At 39.2% G+C, this 19,989-nt stretch overlaps 1 protein-coding gene across 1 annotated transcript; it reads left to right on the top strand.

Moving 5' to 3' along the window:
* Positions 1-12,600: 12,600 nt before the first annotated feature.
* Positions 12,601-19,936, top strand: cdc23 (CDC23 (cell division cycle 23, yeast, homolog)). Its single transcript, XM_031320441.2, has 16 exons — positions 12,601-12,780; positions 13,543-13,615; positions 14,705-14,842; positions 14,970-15,012; positions 15,110-15,215; positions 15,319-15,451; positions 15,728-15,905; positions 16,005-16,102; positions 16,386-16,467; positions 17,375-17,528; positions 17,716-17,835; positions 17,962-18,037; positions 18,129-18,190; positions 18,401-18,479; positions 18,965-19,084; positions 19,552-19,936. Exons 1-16 carry the CDS (start codon positions 12,668-12,670, stop codon positions 19,702-19,704), a joined length of 1,728 nt encoding a protein of 575 aa, XP_031176301.1. The 5' UTR covers positions 12,601-12,667; the 3' UTR covers positions 19,705-19,936.
* The last annotated feature ends 53 nt before the right edge of the window (positions 19,937-19,989 follow it).

A 19,989-nucleotide genomic window follows, 5' to 3' on the forward strand; every position in this document is an offset into this window, starting at 1 on the left:
AATGTGCTACAGAGAGGAAATAAATCTGAGAAAAGAGAAAATTACAGAGAGCAACTGTAATTTGGCCCAACACAATTGTGAGGATATACAAATAATACAAGAGCAGTCAGGCCAGCAAGTACAGACAGATGGCAACATCTCAAGGCAAAGCAAAATGAGAAGAGGAAATATGAGTGCAAGCACACCAAAGAAAGATGATGCAATAAAGCTCTAAAACTGCAGAGAAAGATAGAAGTAGAAGAAGGAGATGGATGGACGGAGGGTGAAATAAACTAGAAATCAGTGGAAAAAATGTTTAGAAAAAATGCTGGATGGTTAGCAGCCGTTCCATTTACAGAAGATAGAGACACCACGCAATAGAAGAAGGGAGGTTGAAGCACAGAAGTGGGCGGGTGGCCATCAGTGCACAAGCCTGAAGCAATGAAACATTACGCCAGGATAATGAAGATGGTTCTGCTCGGTCACACTCCACATTAGCCCAGAGTCAGGCCGACCCCAAAGTGTCAACAAGTTAATAGACTGGGTGTCAGTGACTCTTTCACACTGCTGCGCTCCACCACAAACACCAATTATTTACAGGAATTTTATGGATAAATGAATACAGATACCTCTACAGTACATGGAAATTAATAACACGGCCACAGCCTTAGGTACAGCTAAGGGTGCAAGCATTAATGAGTGTGTAGAATTGTTAATTGCCATGAGGAGTGTGTGTCCACTGGCATGACGACCGTGTTGGTGTTTAACGGTATTTCTGTGTAGGCGAAAGACAGAGGTAGAGACGTGTCGGCTGTGGATTTTAGCGATTCTTTGTCAAAGGTCTTTTGTTTTTAATGGACAGTGTATTTGAACATTGGACAACAATTATTTGTTTCTCAGTAAGAAGCACAATAAGAGAAAATAGCATGTTGTTATCTTATTTCTTTTTCCTATGTATTTTCTTTTACAGTACTAGGGGATGTTGGAGTGGGACATGATCCAGGGAGTGATCATTGGGGTATCATGTAGTGGGAGAAAGGCAATTTTATTTGATGGGAGAGTGAGAAGCATTGGAACAGGTGGTCAGGTGTTTAGGACAAGTTGCAACCCTCCATCTCAAGCAATTAGGTGAAGATGGGATTGATGGCAGATGCAAAGATGTGACAGGCAGGCAGACGCTCTCCAGTGTGCTACACTCAGTGCTCTATTGTTTGGGCTTGTAGATAACTTTACAGATCAGCTATGATTATGTTACTTATTAATTCAATCAGTCAGCTCTGGCTCGCTGATCTTTTATTAGTGCAGTCTTTTACTAATTCACTTCACAAAGGCAGATGTGAGTGATGCAAGCAAAGGGAAAGCAAAAGAGGCAGAGCCAGAGCGAGGGAAGACAGAGGAGAGAGGGGACCTTTGGCAAACTCTGCAGTAATTGCCTTGAGTCATTAAAAAAAAGGGGTTTTGAGGATGAAAAATTGATCCATAGATCTATTTAATCAGGAGCTGACTCATGAGTTGTCCTTTAGAGTACCTTTGGCTGCAGACAAGACTGAAATAGAAAATGGGATATTACGTTTTGGATTTTAATTTTTTGACATTCAGAGTGGTGCCACATTAATTGACCATAGAGGCCTCTGCCTCTCTCGACAGGCTTCTAAGGATTCAGCATCACTGAAGCATGAACGGACCAAACACGTCCTCTTGTAAAGCCGTCAGAGACCTGTCTGAGTATTCTTTGTCTTTGAGTACAAGAGAATATAGTAAGAATCTGCTTGAATTATTTGCAATATCACACTTCAAGTCATCCTAAAGCTGAACAACTTAATTAAATCATAATTACATTACATGTTAAATGTTTTGTGAGGCAGTTACAGTGAGTATGGTTCAAGGATTTAAAGAAGATTAATGAAGGGTGTTGTATATTTATTTGTTGCTTCTGATACATCAGAAAGACACTGTAATCACATCACTGTTGCATCATGTATGTTGCAATATTTGGACCTTGTTAGAGAGTGTTTGTGTGTGTGTGTGTGTGTGTGTGTGTGTGTGTGTGTGTGTGTGTGTGTGTGTGTGTGTGTGTGTGTGTGTGTGTGTGTGTGTGTGTGCATTTGTAATCTGAGGCACTGCTGTGCATATTCATGTGTTTTCTTTTTTGCTAGATTGTTAAACCAAAACGTGAATTTTCACAACACTATAAAATTAACTTTAATATCACTTCCCAGTGTTGACACATTAAAAATGCATGTATTGTCTTATATCCCTCTGTGTGTGTGTGTGTGTGTGTGTGTGTGTGTGTGTGTGTGTGTGTGTGTGTGTGTGTGTGTGTGTGCGCGCACACATATAAAGCCTTAGATGTGATTCAAGAACACATCATATTAACTAAAGCAAAATGGCTTATGATGTTCCAATGTAAAAGTCAAGACACAATATGCACTTACACTTACTGTATGCAATATATGGCGCTGAATGACTCATCCAGGGATTTCGACATTTTCTCACACAGAAGTTTTATATCAATTACTTGTTTGCATTCCATTGGGGAAAAATGGGAAGAAGCTCTTTATGTTCCTCTAGTGAGTCAATGTTTAATCTGTTCCAGACATTGTGATGGTATGAAGGAAATTCAGATATGCTGCACCATCCTCGTGGAATAATTCACATCAGACTCTGAAGCTCAAAACTCTGGTGGCTCTAAATAGTTTTAGAGACCTCATTATGGGCCTTACTTATCTTACCTGCATGTTCTTGCAACAATGGTCTTGACTAACACACTGATGCACACTTATGCACACTTGCAAAAGATTATACATATACTATATATACTGTATATATATATATATATATACTGTAAAAGACAATCATTTGCAAATGATTTTGTTGTGCTTTTCATTTTTTTCTTTGGGCCACTCATTTTGAACGATAGCTGCAATTTTGTTACCATTTCATTTGTCACTTCTCTCTCTGTACACCTTAAAAATAATTAAATCAGAGTTTAAAACAAAAGCTCAGTCACATGCTGTCAATTGTGCGTGATTAACAAAAGCACATAGAAGCCACAGAAAATAGATAACAGGAGAAGAGATACTTCCCCTGTCTGAAGGTAAAGTATCTCAGCCGATACCCTTTCAAATATGTAAAACCTCATAATTATGAGGAAAGTAGCCAGACTTAGATTTGCCTAGTATATATAAAAATAACGTCACTCTAACTTAAAATTTAACTTGATATGCAAGAGATCAAACTCTTTCAGAAAATAAAAAACACAAAGTAGTGAGCCTTTTTTTATCAGCTGTCAACTCATCAAAGTGATTCTTTTGTCCTTATTAACATTAGTTTTTAATTATTCTGCTCAGTTTTTAATTAATTTTGTTTCAAGGCCACTGTGTGTATTTGAGAGCGAGAAACAAAGAGTAGACAGAAAAAGAGACAGAGGAAGGAATGTTGTTTTTTTGGTTTCCAAATTAATATAGCTTTCTCTGCTTTTAAAAGCTCAAAGTGTTTCGCCATGTAAAAAGCAGTCTGAATCGGAGGGATAAAACAGTGGCAATAATGGGCACGCAGTGATTTTTCGGCTCTCGTCGACTCTTGATGAGGTCTCCAATATGCTGCTTCTTCTGGGCCTTGATCTTAAAAAAGAGCAGTTCCCTGTCAGCGGTTGCAGTGGTGCACATATCTTCACACACAGCGATGTACTTGTCTTCATGTCAGCAAGTTCATCAAAAGTGTCCCAAGCTGCAGGGAACATAACCCAGTTTGTACACTTAAACACTCCCTGAGAGGAGCAGAATGACATCAGACAACCAGCAGAGCCTGTAGGAGCAGGCGGTAAGCATCAGTGTTTGACATGAAACTCTGCTTGAGTGTTTTGTTTTGTCCGCATGCGGAATGTCTTGTCATTAGGGAGCTCAAAAGGCAGATTGGTGTGGTTAATGTTACCAAACATGATAATAGCCCTTAGCGTGGGAACTTTCCATTGAGGAAAGGAGCTGAGCCAGCTCACAAAAGAAGACAGTGGCTTCCAGCAGGATGTAAACATTGGTTGCAACAATGGAAATTAACTGTTCAGGGAGGGAGAATGGACTCTGTGTGAGTTTCCAGTGAGGTGAACAAAACAGTATACGGAGATGTGGCACTAGCAGTGCATAACCATGACGCAAATAACCTCACCTTTAAATTTAAAGGGTATTTCTGTTCACCTGTCATCATGAAAAATTGTTTGTTCAAGCTCTGGTACAGATTAGTTCTTCAGGTTTAAATAGTTTGCAAGAGTTTATTTTATACCTGAACAGTTGGACATTTAAAATCCCTAAATCCCCAAATCTGCAGCTCCCCTTGGCTTAACTGAGCCTTATAGCAAGTTTTAGCTCATTGTTTTGCTGTCCAGTTGTTTCTTTTGCTATTTTGGTTCACTCCCACCACTTTCATGGCGTCGTTTGCAGAAAAAACCCCAACAGAAAACAGAAATCTAAAAGCCCACTGAACACTACCTGCTGAACAAGAACCAGCAGACAGACACAGTTAGCAACTAGCTGGGGAACATAGTGGATCATTTAGCAGCTAAAGAGCCAAATATTTCCCTCAGGAGTTGGTAGAGACCAAAAATGGAGCTGAAAGAGAGTGATTAGTGGTCTTACAATCATCAGGTGGCTAGAATCTCTAAATAATTGATAATGTTGCTCTGTACACCTAACCAACAGTTTGCTGTATCACCTTATAAAGTGATGATATATCAGTGTTGTGTTCACAACTTGTTTCTGCTGTATCCAACTTGTCAAAAGTTATTATTAATTCATGGTCAATGGCATATATATGTTGTAGCAGCTTGTTCCAGCTCTTCATTGAAGCTCTATGATGTTTACACTGAATGAAAAATTCAAACCCAAGATGCCACGTGTTTTTGTGGCTGCACAGTTACATTAAATGGAAATATTCTACATATTCGTGCATCATTTCATACACAATTTTGGGATCTCCAGCAGAATTTAAAATAGAGTTTTGTGAGTTTAAACAATGTTTGGCTCCACAGTGTGAGTTTGTACTGACTGGCCAGCTGGGAGGTCAGTGAGGTTAAGAGGTCATAGTAGCAACCCTCAGGGTTTCTACAGTTCATGGCATCTAGGAGAAGGACGGTCTGAATATTGTGAATGCACTTTGTCACGGATGTTTAGGAGTTCCAAATAACCTGTTATGACACGTTGGTTGGTGCATTACATTTACATTGATCTTGGATGCCATCATCATAATCCGTCTCTGTTCCAGAAGTGGCCAAGAAACACTTTGTTTTCTATTACTGATTAAACATTTTGTCTATTAACTTTTAGGACCATCCCATGAAAAATGAGCTCACTTACAGTAGTAGACGAGCAGGAAAAAGGTGTAATAGAAATATACATTCTTGATCCTTTTTATTAATTACCTCAGAGCATTGCACCATTTGGTGGAGAGAAAATGTAGTCCTGTTATAAATTTGTGATATATATTCTGGTTTTTATTGAGGAAAGATAATTGATGTTAGAGTTCATGTAAAAAGCCATGAATCTTAAAATATTAAATAATGTATTTACATAGCCTTGGGTGCGGCAACCCGTCTAGCCCATCCCCACTCTGTGCTGCCATTTCTGACCTGAATTACATCTGTTGATAATTACTTTAGTTTTACTGGCTTATTATATGTTTAAATTCATCCGTGCACCATAACTCCTGCAGTGCAGGGACCCTGTTGATTGCTGATGAATTTATAAAATATCTGTACTCGTGTTTTTTTCCTGTTTCATTCAAAACGTGATGTAATGTCTGGTTTAAATAAATGGTGACGCAGACTGACTTGGTATCATCTGTTGTCACCAGCTGGTTACATGACCAGCCAAAATCCATATTGCTCAAAGAAGACCAAGAGTAAGAAGGGTATCGCATTACAGGAAATAATAACACGGGTGTAAAAGCATATTGCTGACAGAGATTTTCCGTATGAATCAGGCAGTTACATGTTCCCAGTGTCATGTGGCGTTGGATTGGGGGGGGGGACGTAACATTAGATTTATTGTGGCTGCTCCCGCTCCTCTCAGCACCTGTCCCAAAAGGCATCCCTCTCTCCCACATCGGACACAGCTGTCTCAGGCCATTATCCGTGACCTGACATGTTTCTGGGACACATCACACATGAAGGATGTGGTTACTGCAGACTGACAGAGAGAACAGCTTATATGTGAAGTGTTTTTGTTTTAAGAAGAAGAAGAATCCGCCTCCCTCTCTTCCTCGCTTCTCTCCTCGTATAACCTCAATCAAAACACTATATCCATGGTAAAGAATAGAAAACAGACAGAAGGTGGAAAGGAAAGAGATTTAAGATCTTGAAATTGCCTCCCTATCATGAATCGAACAGTTTTCCTGCGTCTTAGGTGGATTTATGTATTTTTCAGTGGTGGAAACCAAGTGCATTTACTCAAGTACTGTACCTAATTTCAATATTGAGGTAGAGGTACTTCACTTGTGTTATTTCTTCTAATTTATACTTGTTCTCTACCACGTTTCAGAGGGGAATATTGTTAATTTTACTCCACTGCATTTATCTGACAGCTGGAGTTAGTGGTTACTTAACAGACTAAGATGTTGCATAAAGAATAACACGATGAGCTTATAAAATACAACACATTGGTAAAGATGACATCTTACCGTAAAACAATTTGTATTTGTGGCTCCTTGTTACATTTTAGATTTCTATGAGGGGTTAGCAGCTCCACCAAATGCTGCTTATAATATTACTCATCTAATAATGTCATATATAATAATTATAATCAGTCACAGGGTACATTTGATTGCATAATGAGTACTTTACATGATGATACAAAAACAAATCCCACTAAGACCATAAACATGATCCAGTGCAGACCAGTGCATGACTGTGTCCCTGTGAAGGCAGTGTGGCGCAGTGCTCAGTGCTCAGGTGGTGGCTGCCCTGATGAGACATAGCTATTGGCTGTCCTCAGTCCAACTAAACAACATCATCAACAGCCAATCACAGGGTCCTGCACCGGGCCCTGAAGATCAAAACCACAGGGACTGAGCATGCCTGTAAAGCCACTTTTCACGCTTACATACACAAATGTAACAGATGTACAGAAATGTTTTGCTTTAAGGGGGAAATATTGCTTTTGTTTTGTTGTTGCTCCTCGGAAATATGATTTTTTTTATTGCCTCAGACATTTCGGCTCATTATTTTAAAGCATTTTGTTACGATCTCCACTAACAATATCAGTGGAGGCAAATCTAACTCCACCATCAAAAGCTTTGACATACAGCTGCAAAGAGAAAAAAAGAGAAGAAAAAAGGCAACAAGGCTTCTTTTTATGTACTTCTGGTTTGGAACAGATACAAAATCATCTATTTAAACTCATTTGAACCTTTGATCTCTGCCTTTGAAGAGATACATTCCTGTAAGCAGTTTTCACTTTTATGATTTACAAAATCAAAAAAGTGGTCTAAAAAGACATATACTAGGTTAAATAAGTATGCATTTTATGGATTTTTATAAACAGTTTTGAGTTCCAAGGTGAAAGCGTATACACACTAGCAAACATACACACAAAAATTATCAAGCACAATGTTGGCATATTTTCCCTTTCAATTACACAGCTGTCTCATATTTCTGTCTCAGCAGCTCCATCATGCACTCAACTGCCCCATACCTGCATGATATGTGTGTGTGTGTGTGTGTGTGTGTGTGTGTGTGTGTGTGTGTGTGTGTGTGTGTGTGTGTGTGTGTGTGTGTGTGTGTGTGTGTGAGACTGTGTATGTGTAAGAGAATGAGAGATGAAAACAGGGAATTGAGGAAGGGCTGAGTGAAAGGGATGGACTATATATGGTTCGTCCCTGCACCTCCTCTCAACCTGCTCAGTGAGCCATTTGCTCGGCCTTGTAAACTGCAGTGCTACTTGATTACTTTGTCAGTCTTCTAAAGTGCCTTTTGCTCTGTGGAGAAACTAGAGAGACATGTCCAACAGAGGATGTCCAACAGAGAGAAGGAAGTGCAGGGAGGTGAGAGGAGACGCTGCATCCAAATGAAGGGAAATTATATTCTGCTGTTTTGTGAGTGAATGATGTAGTGTCATCGGCCCTGTCAAGTTTTTCAAACCAAACAACCAGAACCTCAGTATCATGCCCCTTCTCCCTCTGCTGAGTACTTTAAAAACTATTCATCCTCACGCCTCCTTAAGGAGACCTAAGGGACCAGACACAATTCATTTATTTTTCCAAAGTCCCAGTTCAGTTCTTTTGGATTAAATTCAAAGACAGTACTAAGTTACCTTCAAAGGAGAGGGAAAGAAAGATGTGGATGGTCAACTTCATTGTCAGGTTTGTAGATAAATGATGATGATCCTGGCAGATCACTTTTGCCCAGCAATTTCATGGAAAACACATAATCAAAATAAAACATATAATGCTTGCATGATTTGATCTACACGTTTGCAAGTAAAAAGAAAAAAAAAAAGAAAAAAGAAAAAAAAAAACAGTTTTACTGTAATACACATTGGATTGGACATTTTGTTTCTCCAACCCGAGGTGAATTTGGTTAGACAGTGCCACCCCTTGGCAAAATTAGGTGCTGACTTCTTCATACAGTTCATCCCCATCTACCAAACGTCTGCTTACTGCATATGCCTTCTGCTCACTAACATGTTAACGTTCATATTTAATGCACAACAAAGTACATTTTGCATAAATAACTTCAGTGACTGAGACTGAGACTGTGAAAAAAATGAAATAAAAAGACAATTATGAAAGTTACAAACACACACCTAATTGATATATGAAGTACATCAATAGAGCACGAAAAAGCAACAAAAAACATCCATGACACCTATTGTTTAATTTGTACAGAATAACCCCAGCATTAGATATAGTTGCTGCACCCCTGATACAGTTATGATAGGAGGATTTATATACTTAATAACAGGGATACTTAGTAAGGTCACACACTACATTCATTGAAGGAGACTTCTCTTATTTATTTGAAAGAATAGGACAGTTGCTATACCCATTTGTTTAACCCTATTAATGTATTTTATATATATATATATGTATGTATTATGTTTCATTCAAGAACAGATCTTATAAAACCTCAACCAATAGATAACTGTAGTTTTTTTAAATTAATAATAGGCTATGCATTCAAACATGCATGCTTTTTCTTCTCAAATGGTACCAAGTTCATGTGTCCGTGTTTTATGCTGTACATTAGCCTACTTTCACTGAATGGCCTTTCATAAATACAAATACCAAACTCAAATAATTTACCTATTCAGGCTTAGTAGATGAGATGAGAGTTTATTGATCCTGCATCGGCCACTTAAATTCATTAAATTCATTGCTATCGATGGATAAGGCAACCCTAGACACGCAATTATGGAACCCACTGCAGTTCTATGCAAGACCCGCCCTACGAAGCAACCCGATTGGTTGAGGTTAGGCATTGACCTTGAGTAGTTAAGGTTAGGATAGCCGATTGGTCAGGGGGTAGGACCTGAACAAATCGGGTTCTGTCTGTGTTCAAACAACACTGTGTGCTGTCTGTGGTCCCTGTGTGCATTAAAGACACAATTTTTTTTTTAACAAACTTTGCAAGAGAACCTCTTGGTCAAAAATACTTGAAGAACAAGCTTTCGCCATGATCAAAGTGCAGTTGGCAGTTGTCGTGTGGGTTTTAGTGGCAGCTCAGTATGTGAACACCTGTTGGTCTACTGTTTCAAGGGTGCATTCTGGTCCTTTGAGCCTTAGGAAAGGGTGGATTTAGAAGTTCTCTCCCTTACAACTTTTGAAATTTTGCATCAGCTGGAGATGTTAGCGGTCTGTCCATGGTTGGTCAGATCTGCCTTAGTGTCATTGAATTTATGGTTGAAAACACCAAAGCGAACTTTACTCCATTTTCATTTAATGAGGGTCTACGTTACGTTACCTAAAATGTGAAATAAATAATTATATTACACCAAGGGAAAAAAGTAAGAATTTCAATAAAGACACTGTGCGTGTGCTTCTGTGCAGTGTGGTGGAAATCCCAAAGCCAGTGATGCTGCTGATTTTGACGGACAAGAACATGATGAACCATGTCAGCTCTGCACCAGTGAAGCATGGCCAAGCACAGAGCCCAATGACAGGGGCTGGGCAGGCAATCAAATAAGTCACATTACTGGCACAAGAAAGAGTTATAATATTGCTGCTCTTTCAAAACTCACTACTTAGAATTAGATATTGATTAAATAAGTAACGGTTGTTTCAATGAAAGCAAATGCATACTGACAGAATAGAAGTGGGATTTAGCAGAGCATAAAATAGTCTTTCTAAAGTTGTAAAAAGAGACTGAACCCTTTGACAGCGGTTAATGTGCATTGCAGGCTCACATTATCAGCAAGGCTTTAGTTATTAATAGACATTCAGAAGGTTGGATAGGTATGGAAGACTTGAACCAGAATGGTGTATTCTGTTGTACTAAGAAATGCACTGTTATAACACGAACTGATGACATGTTAGGCAATGCTTTTGAAATTCTATTGGAAGTGGATGTCTAAATGATATGTGGCAATGCAGATTCTTTTTTTTTTTTAATTTCTTCTATGTAACATTTTATACCTCATATATGATGATGTGGTTAACACTGCTACCTCACAACAAGTAGGCAATGCGGAGTACTGGTTGGTCCCTGGGCGCAAGACTATGGCTGTCCACTGCTCCTAATTACAGTAATTAGGATTATTATTATTATTATTATTATTATTATTATTATTATTATTATTATTATTATTATTATTATCATCTGAAAAGTCAGTAGAAGTGAGATCAAACCCACCCTACTCTTTAAAGAGCTATGGAGGTAGGTTTGGGATCTAATTATTCAGCAGCGCAAGATCAAGATCAGGTCTGAAAATAGACTGCAGGTTAGAATTGTTTTTTTTGCTGTTAAATCTGTAAAATTATAGCGGTCATCAGCAAGCATTTGAAAACTGGAAGTCATGTGCAAATGGCGTATACTTCTATGGTGACATGATAAAGCTAAGTAAGCCCCCCAGGTAATGTATACACATTTGACAATCAGAGTCCAGGGTCCACATCTTCAGAATACTGAAAGCTCTTGACACTGTGTCCACATCATAATCATTTGATTAGACAGTGAACACCCTATTGCTCTGCTCTAACTTCAAATCAATTATTTTAACCCTGATCTTTTGGGTCTAACATCGGAAAGGCAGGGAATAAGCTCTGGGTTTAGGGTGAGGATATCCCACAATTGAAGTTTTGAGTGTGAAATGACTGTAAGCTCAGGGCTTAACTGGGCTATACAGAGGTCAGAGCCAAAGGCTAAATATAGAGTGAATCCAGTGTATGATTGCAGGCAAAGAAAACTAAGCAGTACTGTTGTTATTATAAATGGATTCAACACATAATGTTAGATTTAAAGACCGTGTGCATGCTGATAATACACAATACATGCATTTGTTGTTAGGCCCCATGTAATTTCAACTGTATCACTTCTTTTTACATATGATATTGCAGCATCCATTCCAGTGACACAAAACTGTCAGAGAGAGAAATTACTGATTAACAAAAAAAAAAAAATGAATAAAAAAGACTCATTGTGTCTGCAACAGTGCTGAAAAGGTTTGTACAAGAGATGTTGCAGGAACTATGATGAGCTGAAATAGCTTAGAATGATGAGCACTGATCTGAATGATGATGAGTTTCTTTTCAGAAAACAACAACAACAACAACAACAACAACAACAACTGTGTTACACTTGCAGTATTTGTAGGCTGATGCCCATCTTGTAATCTGCTTGGATTTTAAGGTTCTGTTCACCTTGTGTGTGACTGTGACTTATCATATAGTGAAACTTATTTAATTTTGTGGATAAATCTCTCTGAAGCTAATATTGGCAAGATGACATTTGAGAACCTTGACATTATTTTATTGTTGAGGTAGCTCAAGAGAGATGTTCTGTAAAACTGTGCATGCCTTTGGAACCTAAAATCAATTTGCACAACACAATACATATTCTGAGATATTTCTTAAGAAAAAAGAAAGATTTTTGTTGTTTCTATGTCGCTGAAAAATGCAAGCCTTTGCTTGATAATGTCTAATGTCTGTTATATGAAATATTCTGAAACATACACAACTTGCATTGAGTATTAACAGGCTGGGTAGGCTACATTTGGGTGTGATATAAAAAAGTAGAAAAAGAAGAAGACAAGCCTTTATTTAAACCGCAAGGGGAAATTCACATTTTTCACTCTGCTTGGTACAGTTATTACCCACATTACACACAGGCCTGAAATACACACACATGCTCAGGACCTATAGCCTACATGCACTAATGAAGAGATGTCAGAGTGAGGGGGCAGTTGGGGGTTCGGTGCCTTGCTCAAGGGCATCTTGGCAGTGCCCAGGAGGTGAATTGGCATCTCTCCATATGCAGGCAAGCAGATTCATATCTGTGTTTTTTTATTTTTTTATTTTTTATAAATAACATGGTTTAATAGGTAACGTTGTGGTCAGAATTGCAAAGGCTGTGTATTTGTGACAAGTCAAAATATCAACAACTGTTATTTTATTTTGGAAGCAAGGAGGAAACAGAAATGATGTCATTCTTGGTGGGCGGAACTACCTCTTAACTTCCACCAATAGCATACTTGCTTGGCAAAATATGAAAATGGCGGCTCTCTGTAGTGAGTTTGGGGACCTGGTACAGATCAAAAAACAGCTAATATCGGTGATATCGCTTTGTAAAGAAAGAGGACTTTTACACAGCGCGAAGTGGTGAGACTGACTGCAACAAATGTGACATTAGCTGACTGTCTTTCTGCTCTGGTACCGTAGTAACTAAGCTTTAAAGCTAGCTAGTTACCAGTCAGTTAGCAACGTTAGCAGTGCTGTTGACAAGTCTCATTAGCTAGCTAGCTATAACAATGTAGCTAACGCGGATTAATACAAAATACACTATTAATGTTGCATTTTACTTAAGAGAGTCGTTAAATGATTACTTGCGTCAACAAGTCAATACAGCGCTGTTATCAAGGTGTTAACGCTACATGACGTGTAACGTTAATGTTATTCCTTAACCATTAACCATTACTGGGCTGTACTTGTTAATTACTGTCGAGTAGATAGATAGATAGATAGATAGATACTTTATTGATCCCCAAGGGGAAATTCAAGGTCCCAGTAGCTTAAGACACCACACACAACATTCACATACATCACAAACAAATCCACATGAATAGCATGGACAATAAAATAAAAAATACTAAATAAAAAATACACATGAATGTACTAAGGGATGTATAAGCATGAGACGCTTGCAGTGACAGGGCAGGAACTGACCTGTGATTTAGTATGAGAGTGTGTGTCATGGTGGTAGTGCAAATAAGCACATATATAGCAACATATATAACGTTAACGTCACTGGACAAAGGTAACTTCGTGGGGTTTTTGCTTGCTGCAAGAATACATTGGGTGTGAAAAAAATGACTGTAATCAATGGCAAAGTTATCTCACATGCTTCCTGTGTTTACATTTCAGGGCTTCTGAATTGGCATTTGCTTTGGACCCTCTTCCCAAGAATGAATTACCCCCGTCACCTCCTTTTACTGAGGTTTGTATACTGCCAGGCCCGAGCCTTTTCTGGGTTTAGTTAGTTTTCGTTATATCAACTACCTACCATCCCCTTGAAGTAGCTTTATGGTTTAAAAATCATTATATGGCATGCTGTCTATCAATATCATACAGTATATTCTTTATCTGCTTGTTCCAGCTCTTCATTGAAGCTGTACAATGCTGACACTGACTGAAATATTTAAACCTTAGAAGAATCCATGTTCCATTGTTCATTTCATCAAATGGAAACATACTAGATACTTATAACACTTATACCGTAATACTAATAATATACTGTATTACAAACATTTGCTTGAAAGCCTAACCCCCACCAATGGGCCCCCAACACCATTGCTTCCTACTGAAGATTTAAGTATTTAAAAACAGGTAACAAATACATATGTAGTTTCATTTCTCAATGGATAATTAATTCCATAAAATAGCTGTAGTAACTGTAGTTTTTAGCAAAGTTTACTCAACCAGGAGTAAATAGTGAATTTGTTGGGGATTTAAACTATTTTCCGCCACAAGGACAGTGTATGTTGGATCGCCTCAAAATAAACTACAGTACAGTAAAGTACAATGTTCATCGTAATAAAGGAGCATGTCACCAGGTGGAATGGTGTAATCATTGATGTTTTTCTTTTAGTAGTTTTTGGACAACAATGATGGTCTATGGCACAGAGGAATAAACTAGATTGGGATTTGGCTACAGGGGCAATACTTTGTAGGATCCATTCATTGTTAGTTTTGGTCTTTTCATGGTTTTGTTGACAAAAAAATAAAGAAGCAAACATGCAAAGACATGCTTTTGAGCATTAAAAACTCGTCTTACACAAGGAAGAAATAAACAATAGGAGATAATCCTTTGGAAGGCAAAGGTTATACTGCCCCCTGGTGATAGTTTTTATGTAGAAAGCAAAATTGTCTGTTAGTCACGTGTTCAGAAGTGGCCCGTATGGTTACTACTTTATGAAAGCCCTTTTGTTTTTAATGAGATTAAACTTTTTGTTTTTGTTTGAAGAAGTGAAGTTGACTTGATTATGATGATTAGGGTTTTTTTGTTCATTGTCTTTTCCAAACACAGGAAGATGCACAAGACCTGGATGCACTTACACTGGCCAAATCCTACTTTGACCTGAAAGAGTATGACCGTGCTGCTTACTTTCTGAAAGGCTGCTGCAGTCAGAAGGCTTATTTCCTCTATATGTATTCTCGCTATCTGGTAAGATTCTGTAGATATCTGGCATGCCTGCATACTTTGAGCTTTGATTTTATTTCATGACAAGACTGTTTTCACTTTGATTGTAATGCTTGCAAACCATTTTGAAAGTTTCCTCCTTTGTCTTCAGTCAGGGGAGAAAAAGAAGGACGACGAGACCGTGGACAGCCTGGGTGAGGACTTGTCTGTTTGGACTTTAAAAGAGTACTGAAAATACTTTTGTTACCCTTTAACACTTTACTTTTTTGTGTTTTTTCTGTGTGGTACTAGGGCCTCTGGAGAAGGGGCAGGTGCGCAATGAAGCCTTGCGAGAACTGAGGGTTGAGCTCAGTAAGAAGCACACTGCAGGAGAGTTGGACGGGTTCACCCTGTACCTGTAAGAACTTTTCCTCCAAAGTGTGCACACTTTCCTCAGATAATGCAGAGGAATAGAGTCGACTGTTTATAAACTGTATATGTTTGTGGATGTGGGAACACAGGTACGGGGTAGTGCTACGGAAGCTGGACCTGCTGAAAGAGGCGGTGGAGGTTTTTGTTGAGGCAATACACACACTTCCTCTTCACTGGGGAGCCTGGCTGGAGCTTAGTAACCTTGTCACCAACATTGAAATGGTAACTAGCTTTGTGTTTACACATACACAAATTGTAGATAGCATTGCATCATTAACTTAATGTGCCCAGGTCCACAGTAACCATTTTACCCAAACTCAATCCTCACAACACAGCCTCATGACTTTTAAACTAAACTTTGTTTCCCAGAACAAACAGAAAACAAAACAAAAACGTTCTCATATTCAATCAGTTCAAAGAAAAAAAAAGCTCCATCTCAGGTACTTTTATGGACGGAAATTATTCCATCTAACTTGGTCTCTTGGTCTTTCTCCCCAGCTGAAGTCACTGTCTCTGCCAGACTGCTGGATTAAAGACTTCTTCATGGCCCACATGTACACAGAGCTGCAGATGATCAAAGAAGCATTGCAGAAATACCAGAACCTCATTGAGGCCGGCTTTTCTAAGAGCACGTACATCATTTCACAGATTGCCGTCGCCTACCACAACATCAGAGGTTTATTTTCTACCTTTTCAATAAGAATTTTGCCTGTCAGAAGAATGTTAAGGGGACAGGTTTAGTCTTACATAACTGTTGTCTCTATATTTATTTCAGATATTGACCAAGCTTTGGCTCTCTTCAACGAGTTGAGGGAGCAGGATCCGTATCGCATCGACAACATGGACACATTCTCCAACCTGCTCTATGTCAAAGTGAGTTCACCACTTGTAATGTAATGCCTTATTGATAAGCATAGATAGAAGAAGTGTGTTTTCACAGGAAGGTTAGAGGTCTAAGTAATATCAGCCAGTAGAGATGAAGGGTCTTATCTTTATGCTTGTATTTGACCTCTGTGAGTCAAGTTTTCAGCATAGGATCTAAGTAAAAAAATAGTTGCTCTAGAACAGATTGATTTTTTTTTTTGTAAAGACCTATTAATAAGTCCAAAATTTATATATATTTTTCTGTTGCTGATGGTATTGACTACTTCCACAGAGCATGAAGCCAGAGTTGAGCTACTTGGCCCACAACCTGGTGGAGATCGACAAGTACAGAGTGGAGACTTGCTGTGTTATCGGTAAGTGTTGACCCAATTGATCAACACTAATGCCACTGTTTAATTCTCAAGCAGTTTTTCAGTGATGGAACAACTAGTTGACAAATACATAAATTGTATTGTAACTTGTCATCAATAGTTTGTAATTTAGCAATTAAAGTACAAAAAATATTGACTTGTGCAGCTTCACAGCTGGCTTTTTTTTTAAACTTTATATACTCTAAAGATTGGTCAGCTGGTCAGACAAACATGTTTAACGGCGGATTTCCACCAACTGCAGAACGGCTGCGGATCGGCTCCGCTGCGTGTTGGCTCCGTGCTCCGCCGTCCTTCAATACCCACCAGGTCCGTATTTGTTGCGGCACAGCTGCGGCCATGACTGACAGCTGAAGTCACTAGGACCCACGAGATCTCGCGAATTCACGTATGATCGCACGATATAACAGGATGTAGTTTCTATAAACAGAACCACAAAACCAACAACAGTTTGTTTCCATTCCGACTTCAGGCCTGTCTCCGGCCATTATGATGCTTTCAATGTGTAGTGCAGGGAAATATGATCCGCCGTGAGCATGGTGTATTTATTTTTGAAAATGAACCGGATGTTTTATTTTGCTTCTGTGCTCGACTTCCTGTCCCGCACTATCTGCCGTGTGCTGACTTGCTGCGGAGCTCTCTGGCGTCCGGCAAAAATAGAAGCTCTGCGTATCTGATCCGGAGGGCTGCGGATCGCCAGAACTGGGACGGGGTCGGAACGCAGCCATTCCGCAGTCAGTGGAAATACACACATTGACTTTAATGGAAACCTATTGACTCCGCCGCTGTTCGGAGCGGATTCGCAGACGTTCCGCAGTTGGTGGAAATTGGGGGTTAGACATAATTTTGAATCATGATATTTTGTGTAATAAGTTATGCTTCTCATCCACAGGTAACTATTATAGCTTACGCTCTCAGCATGAGAAGGCAGCTTTGTACTTCCAGCGGGCCCTCAAACTGAATCCTCGATGCCTCGGTGCCTGGACCCTCATGGGCCATGAATACATGGAAATGAAGAACACTTCGGCTGCCATCCAGGCCTACAGGTCAGACTGAAGATGTAGTAGAGCATAGACGGCCCTTATTTTGGTGGATATATCAATGCCTTTTTCAATGTGTAAACGATGACGTTTTTAATTATTGCCAGACCTTTCACAGCAGTATGGAGGAGTCATACCAGCTATATTGTTTTGCGGGTTGTTTACTTGTTTGTGCTCATGTTTTTCCTATCAGGCATGCCATTGAAGTGAACAAGCGGGACTACCGTGCCTGGTACGGCCTGGGTCAGACGTATGAGATCCTCAAGATGCCCTTTTACTGTTTGTACTACTATCGAAAGGCTCACCAGCTCAGGTATGGATTTTGACAAAAAAGGGTTTTATGCAGGTATTGCTAAGAATGAAAAACTATTTAGAAAGAAAGTGTTTAAATATGCAGTGCTCATTATTTGTTTTGAAATACAATTATATATTTGTGTAGGCCCAATGACTCACGCATGTTGGTCGCACTGGGTGAAAGCTACGAAAAACTGTCACAGCAACTGGAAGCCAAGAAGGTACACATTACAACTGTCAGCGAGTCTTGGTTTTCGTAATAAGTTCACTAAGGTTTCTGGCTTGTTTTTGACATATTTTGTTTTTCTCTAGTGTTACTGGAGGGCATACTCTGTTGGAGATGTAGAGAAAATGGCTCTACTCAAGTTGGCAAAGTAAGTGTCTAACACTGTATCCTGGGGCAATACAACTGAAGGACACCAATAAAACAGGTCTTGTGGTCTAACAGAGTAGTTAACATCACATTATCTTTAACATTTAAGCACAAAATGAAGATCCAACTGCAGCTTTTTTTATATGTTAACATGTCAATTGTATCACCCAGAAATAGGGGCTAAATGTGAAATTAGCTTTTTCTTTGGCAGGCTCCATGAACAGCTGAATGAGTCTGATGATGCTGCCCAGTGTTACATGCTTTACATCCAAGACATTTTCTCTTGTGGGGTAAGTATTTTAAAGCATGTGAATACATATGTACATTTTTGACACTCCTGTCCACAAACGTATGTTCAGTTTTGGTGTAGGGCTGTATTTGTGATTTGGGCTAGGCCCAGTTACAACTAAGGGAAATGTTAATACAACAGCATAAAATTATACTTTGTGGCAGCCATTTGTGTTTGGCCCTTTCCCGTTTCAAAATGACAATCCCACTGTGCACAAAGCTATGGTTTTGTTTCTTGTGGAAGAACTTAACTGGCTGCCTGCACAGAGCCCTGGCCTCAACCCCATACAAGACCTTTGTGATGAACCAACCATCACTAAAATCCTCCCATGAGTGGAGGCAGTTACAGTAGCATATTAATGCCTGTGGCTTTAAAATAAGATGTTCAACAATCAAAAAACAATATATTTATGTGTCCACATGCTTTTGGCCATGTATTGTATTTGTTTGGAAGAAATCCATTTCTAATAAAATCTCATCATCACAGGAACAGCTGGAGCATGCGGAGGTGAGCACCGCCCTGCGGTACCTGGGTCAGTACTATTTCAAGAACAAGCTCTACGATGAGGCATCCCTCTGCGCACAGCGCTGTTGTGACTACAATGATGTAAGTGTGCCTGCATAATAGGGCTGCATGATATGAGGAAAATATGCGATAAGGTTGTTGAATATCGCGATAACGATATTTCTTGCGATAAATAAACAAGATATTAAAGTGTACTGAGTTCTGCATTTCTGCTGCTTTTCAGTATTCAGTATATATGTATAAAATACAAAAAATTGCTTGTTGAATTTAAAACAAACGAAGGAAATATTTTCCAACATTTTATTGAACAAATGTAACATTCAATTGAATATAAGGCATATATACAAGGCACCACTATCGTGTCTATCGCGATATGTCGCAGCCTTTCGCGATGTGTATATTGCGCTAGTTGATACTGTGATAACGATAAAAAAAATATATATATATATTGTGCAACCCTACTGCATAATGTGAGCACTGTGTTCTAGTTGCTGTGTTAGTGTGAGTAGTAACATACTAACTGGTGTCGATCGTCACTCTGCTCGTAGGCTCGCGAAGAGGGGAAGGCTCTGTTGAGGCAGATTTCACAGGTCAGAGATCAGATTGAGACACCATCAGCAGATCTGTTTGCTCCGCTCTCAAACAACAACACTCCCGTCAGGAGGGTGTCTCCACTGAACCTCATCTCCTTTACACCCTGACACTCACCCTCCTATTCACTGGCTTTAAAATGGACAATTGGTGTACCCAACTGCTTGGTGGTTTGCCAAAGTGTTGGAAGGATTTACTTGTCGACGCATAGATTTGTTAATGACATTAAAGTAACAGGTTTGTAAAATTTGCAATCCTGATCATTTCTGTCCAGGATAAGACAGTTCTATGCTGCAAATGTAAAAACAATCAAAGCATGGCAATAAATGCTGGGGATGGTTAGCCGCCTGATGTACATACCTCAGTGAACTGATTACATAAGGTTTTTAAATAGA

Source organism: Sander lucioperca, chromosome 13 (genome assembly GCF_008315115.2).
Source record: "Sander lucioperca isolate FBNREF2018 chromosome 13, SLUC_FBN_1.2, whole genome shotgun sequence".
Taxonomy (NCBI): Eukaryota; Metazoa; Chordata; class Actinopteri; order Perciformes; family Percidae; genus Sander; species Sander lucioperca.

Bases quoted from the DNA above. Each gene is read 5' to 3' on its own strand.
- cdc23 (XM_031320441.2), top strand. From the start codon at position 12,668: ATGAAAATGGCGGCTCTCTGTAGTGAGTTTGGGGACCTGGTACAGATC. The intron at 13,616-14,704 runs GTTTGTATACTG...TTCCAAACACAG, and splicing joins CGTCACCTCCTTTTACTGAG to GAAGATGCACAAGACCTGGA. The intron at 18,038-18,128 runs GTACACATTACA...GTTTTTCTCTAG, and splicing joins AGCAACTGGAAGCCAAGAAG to TGTTACTGGAGGGCATACTC.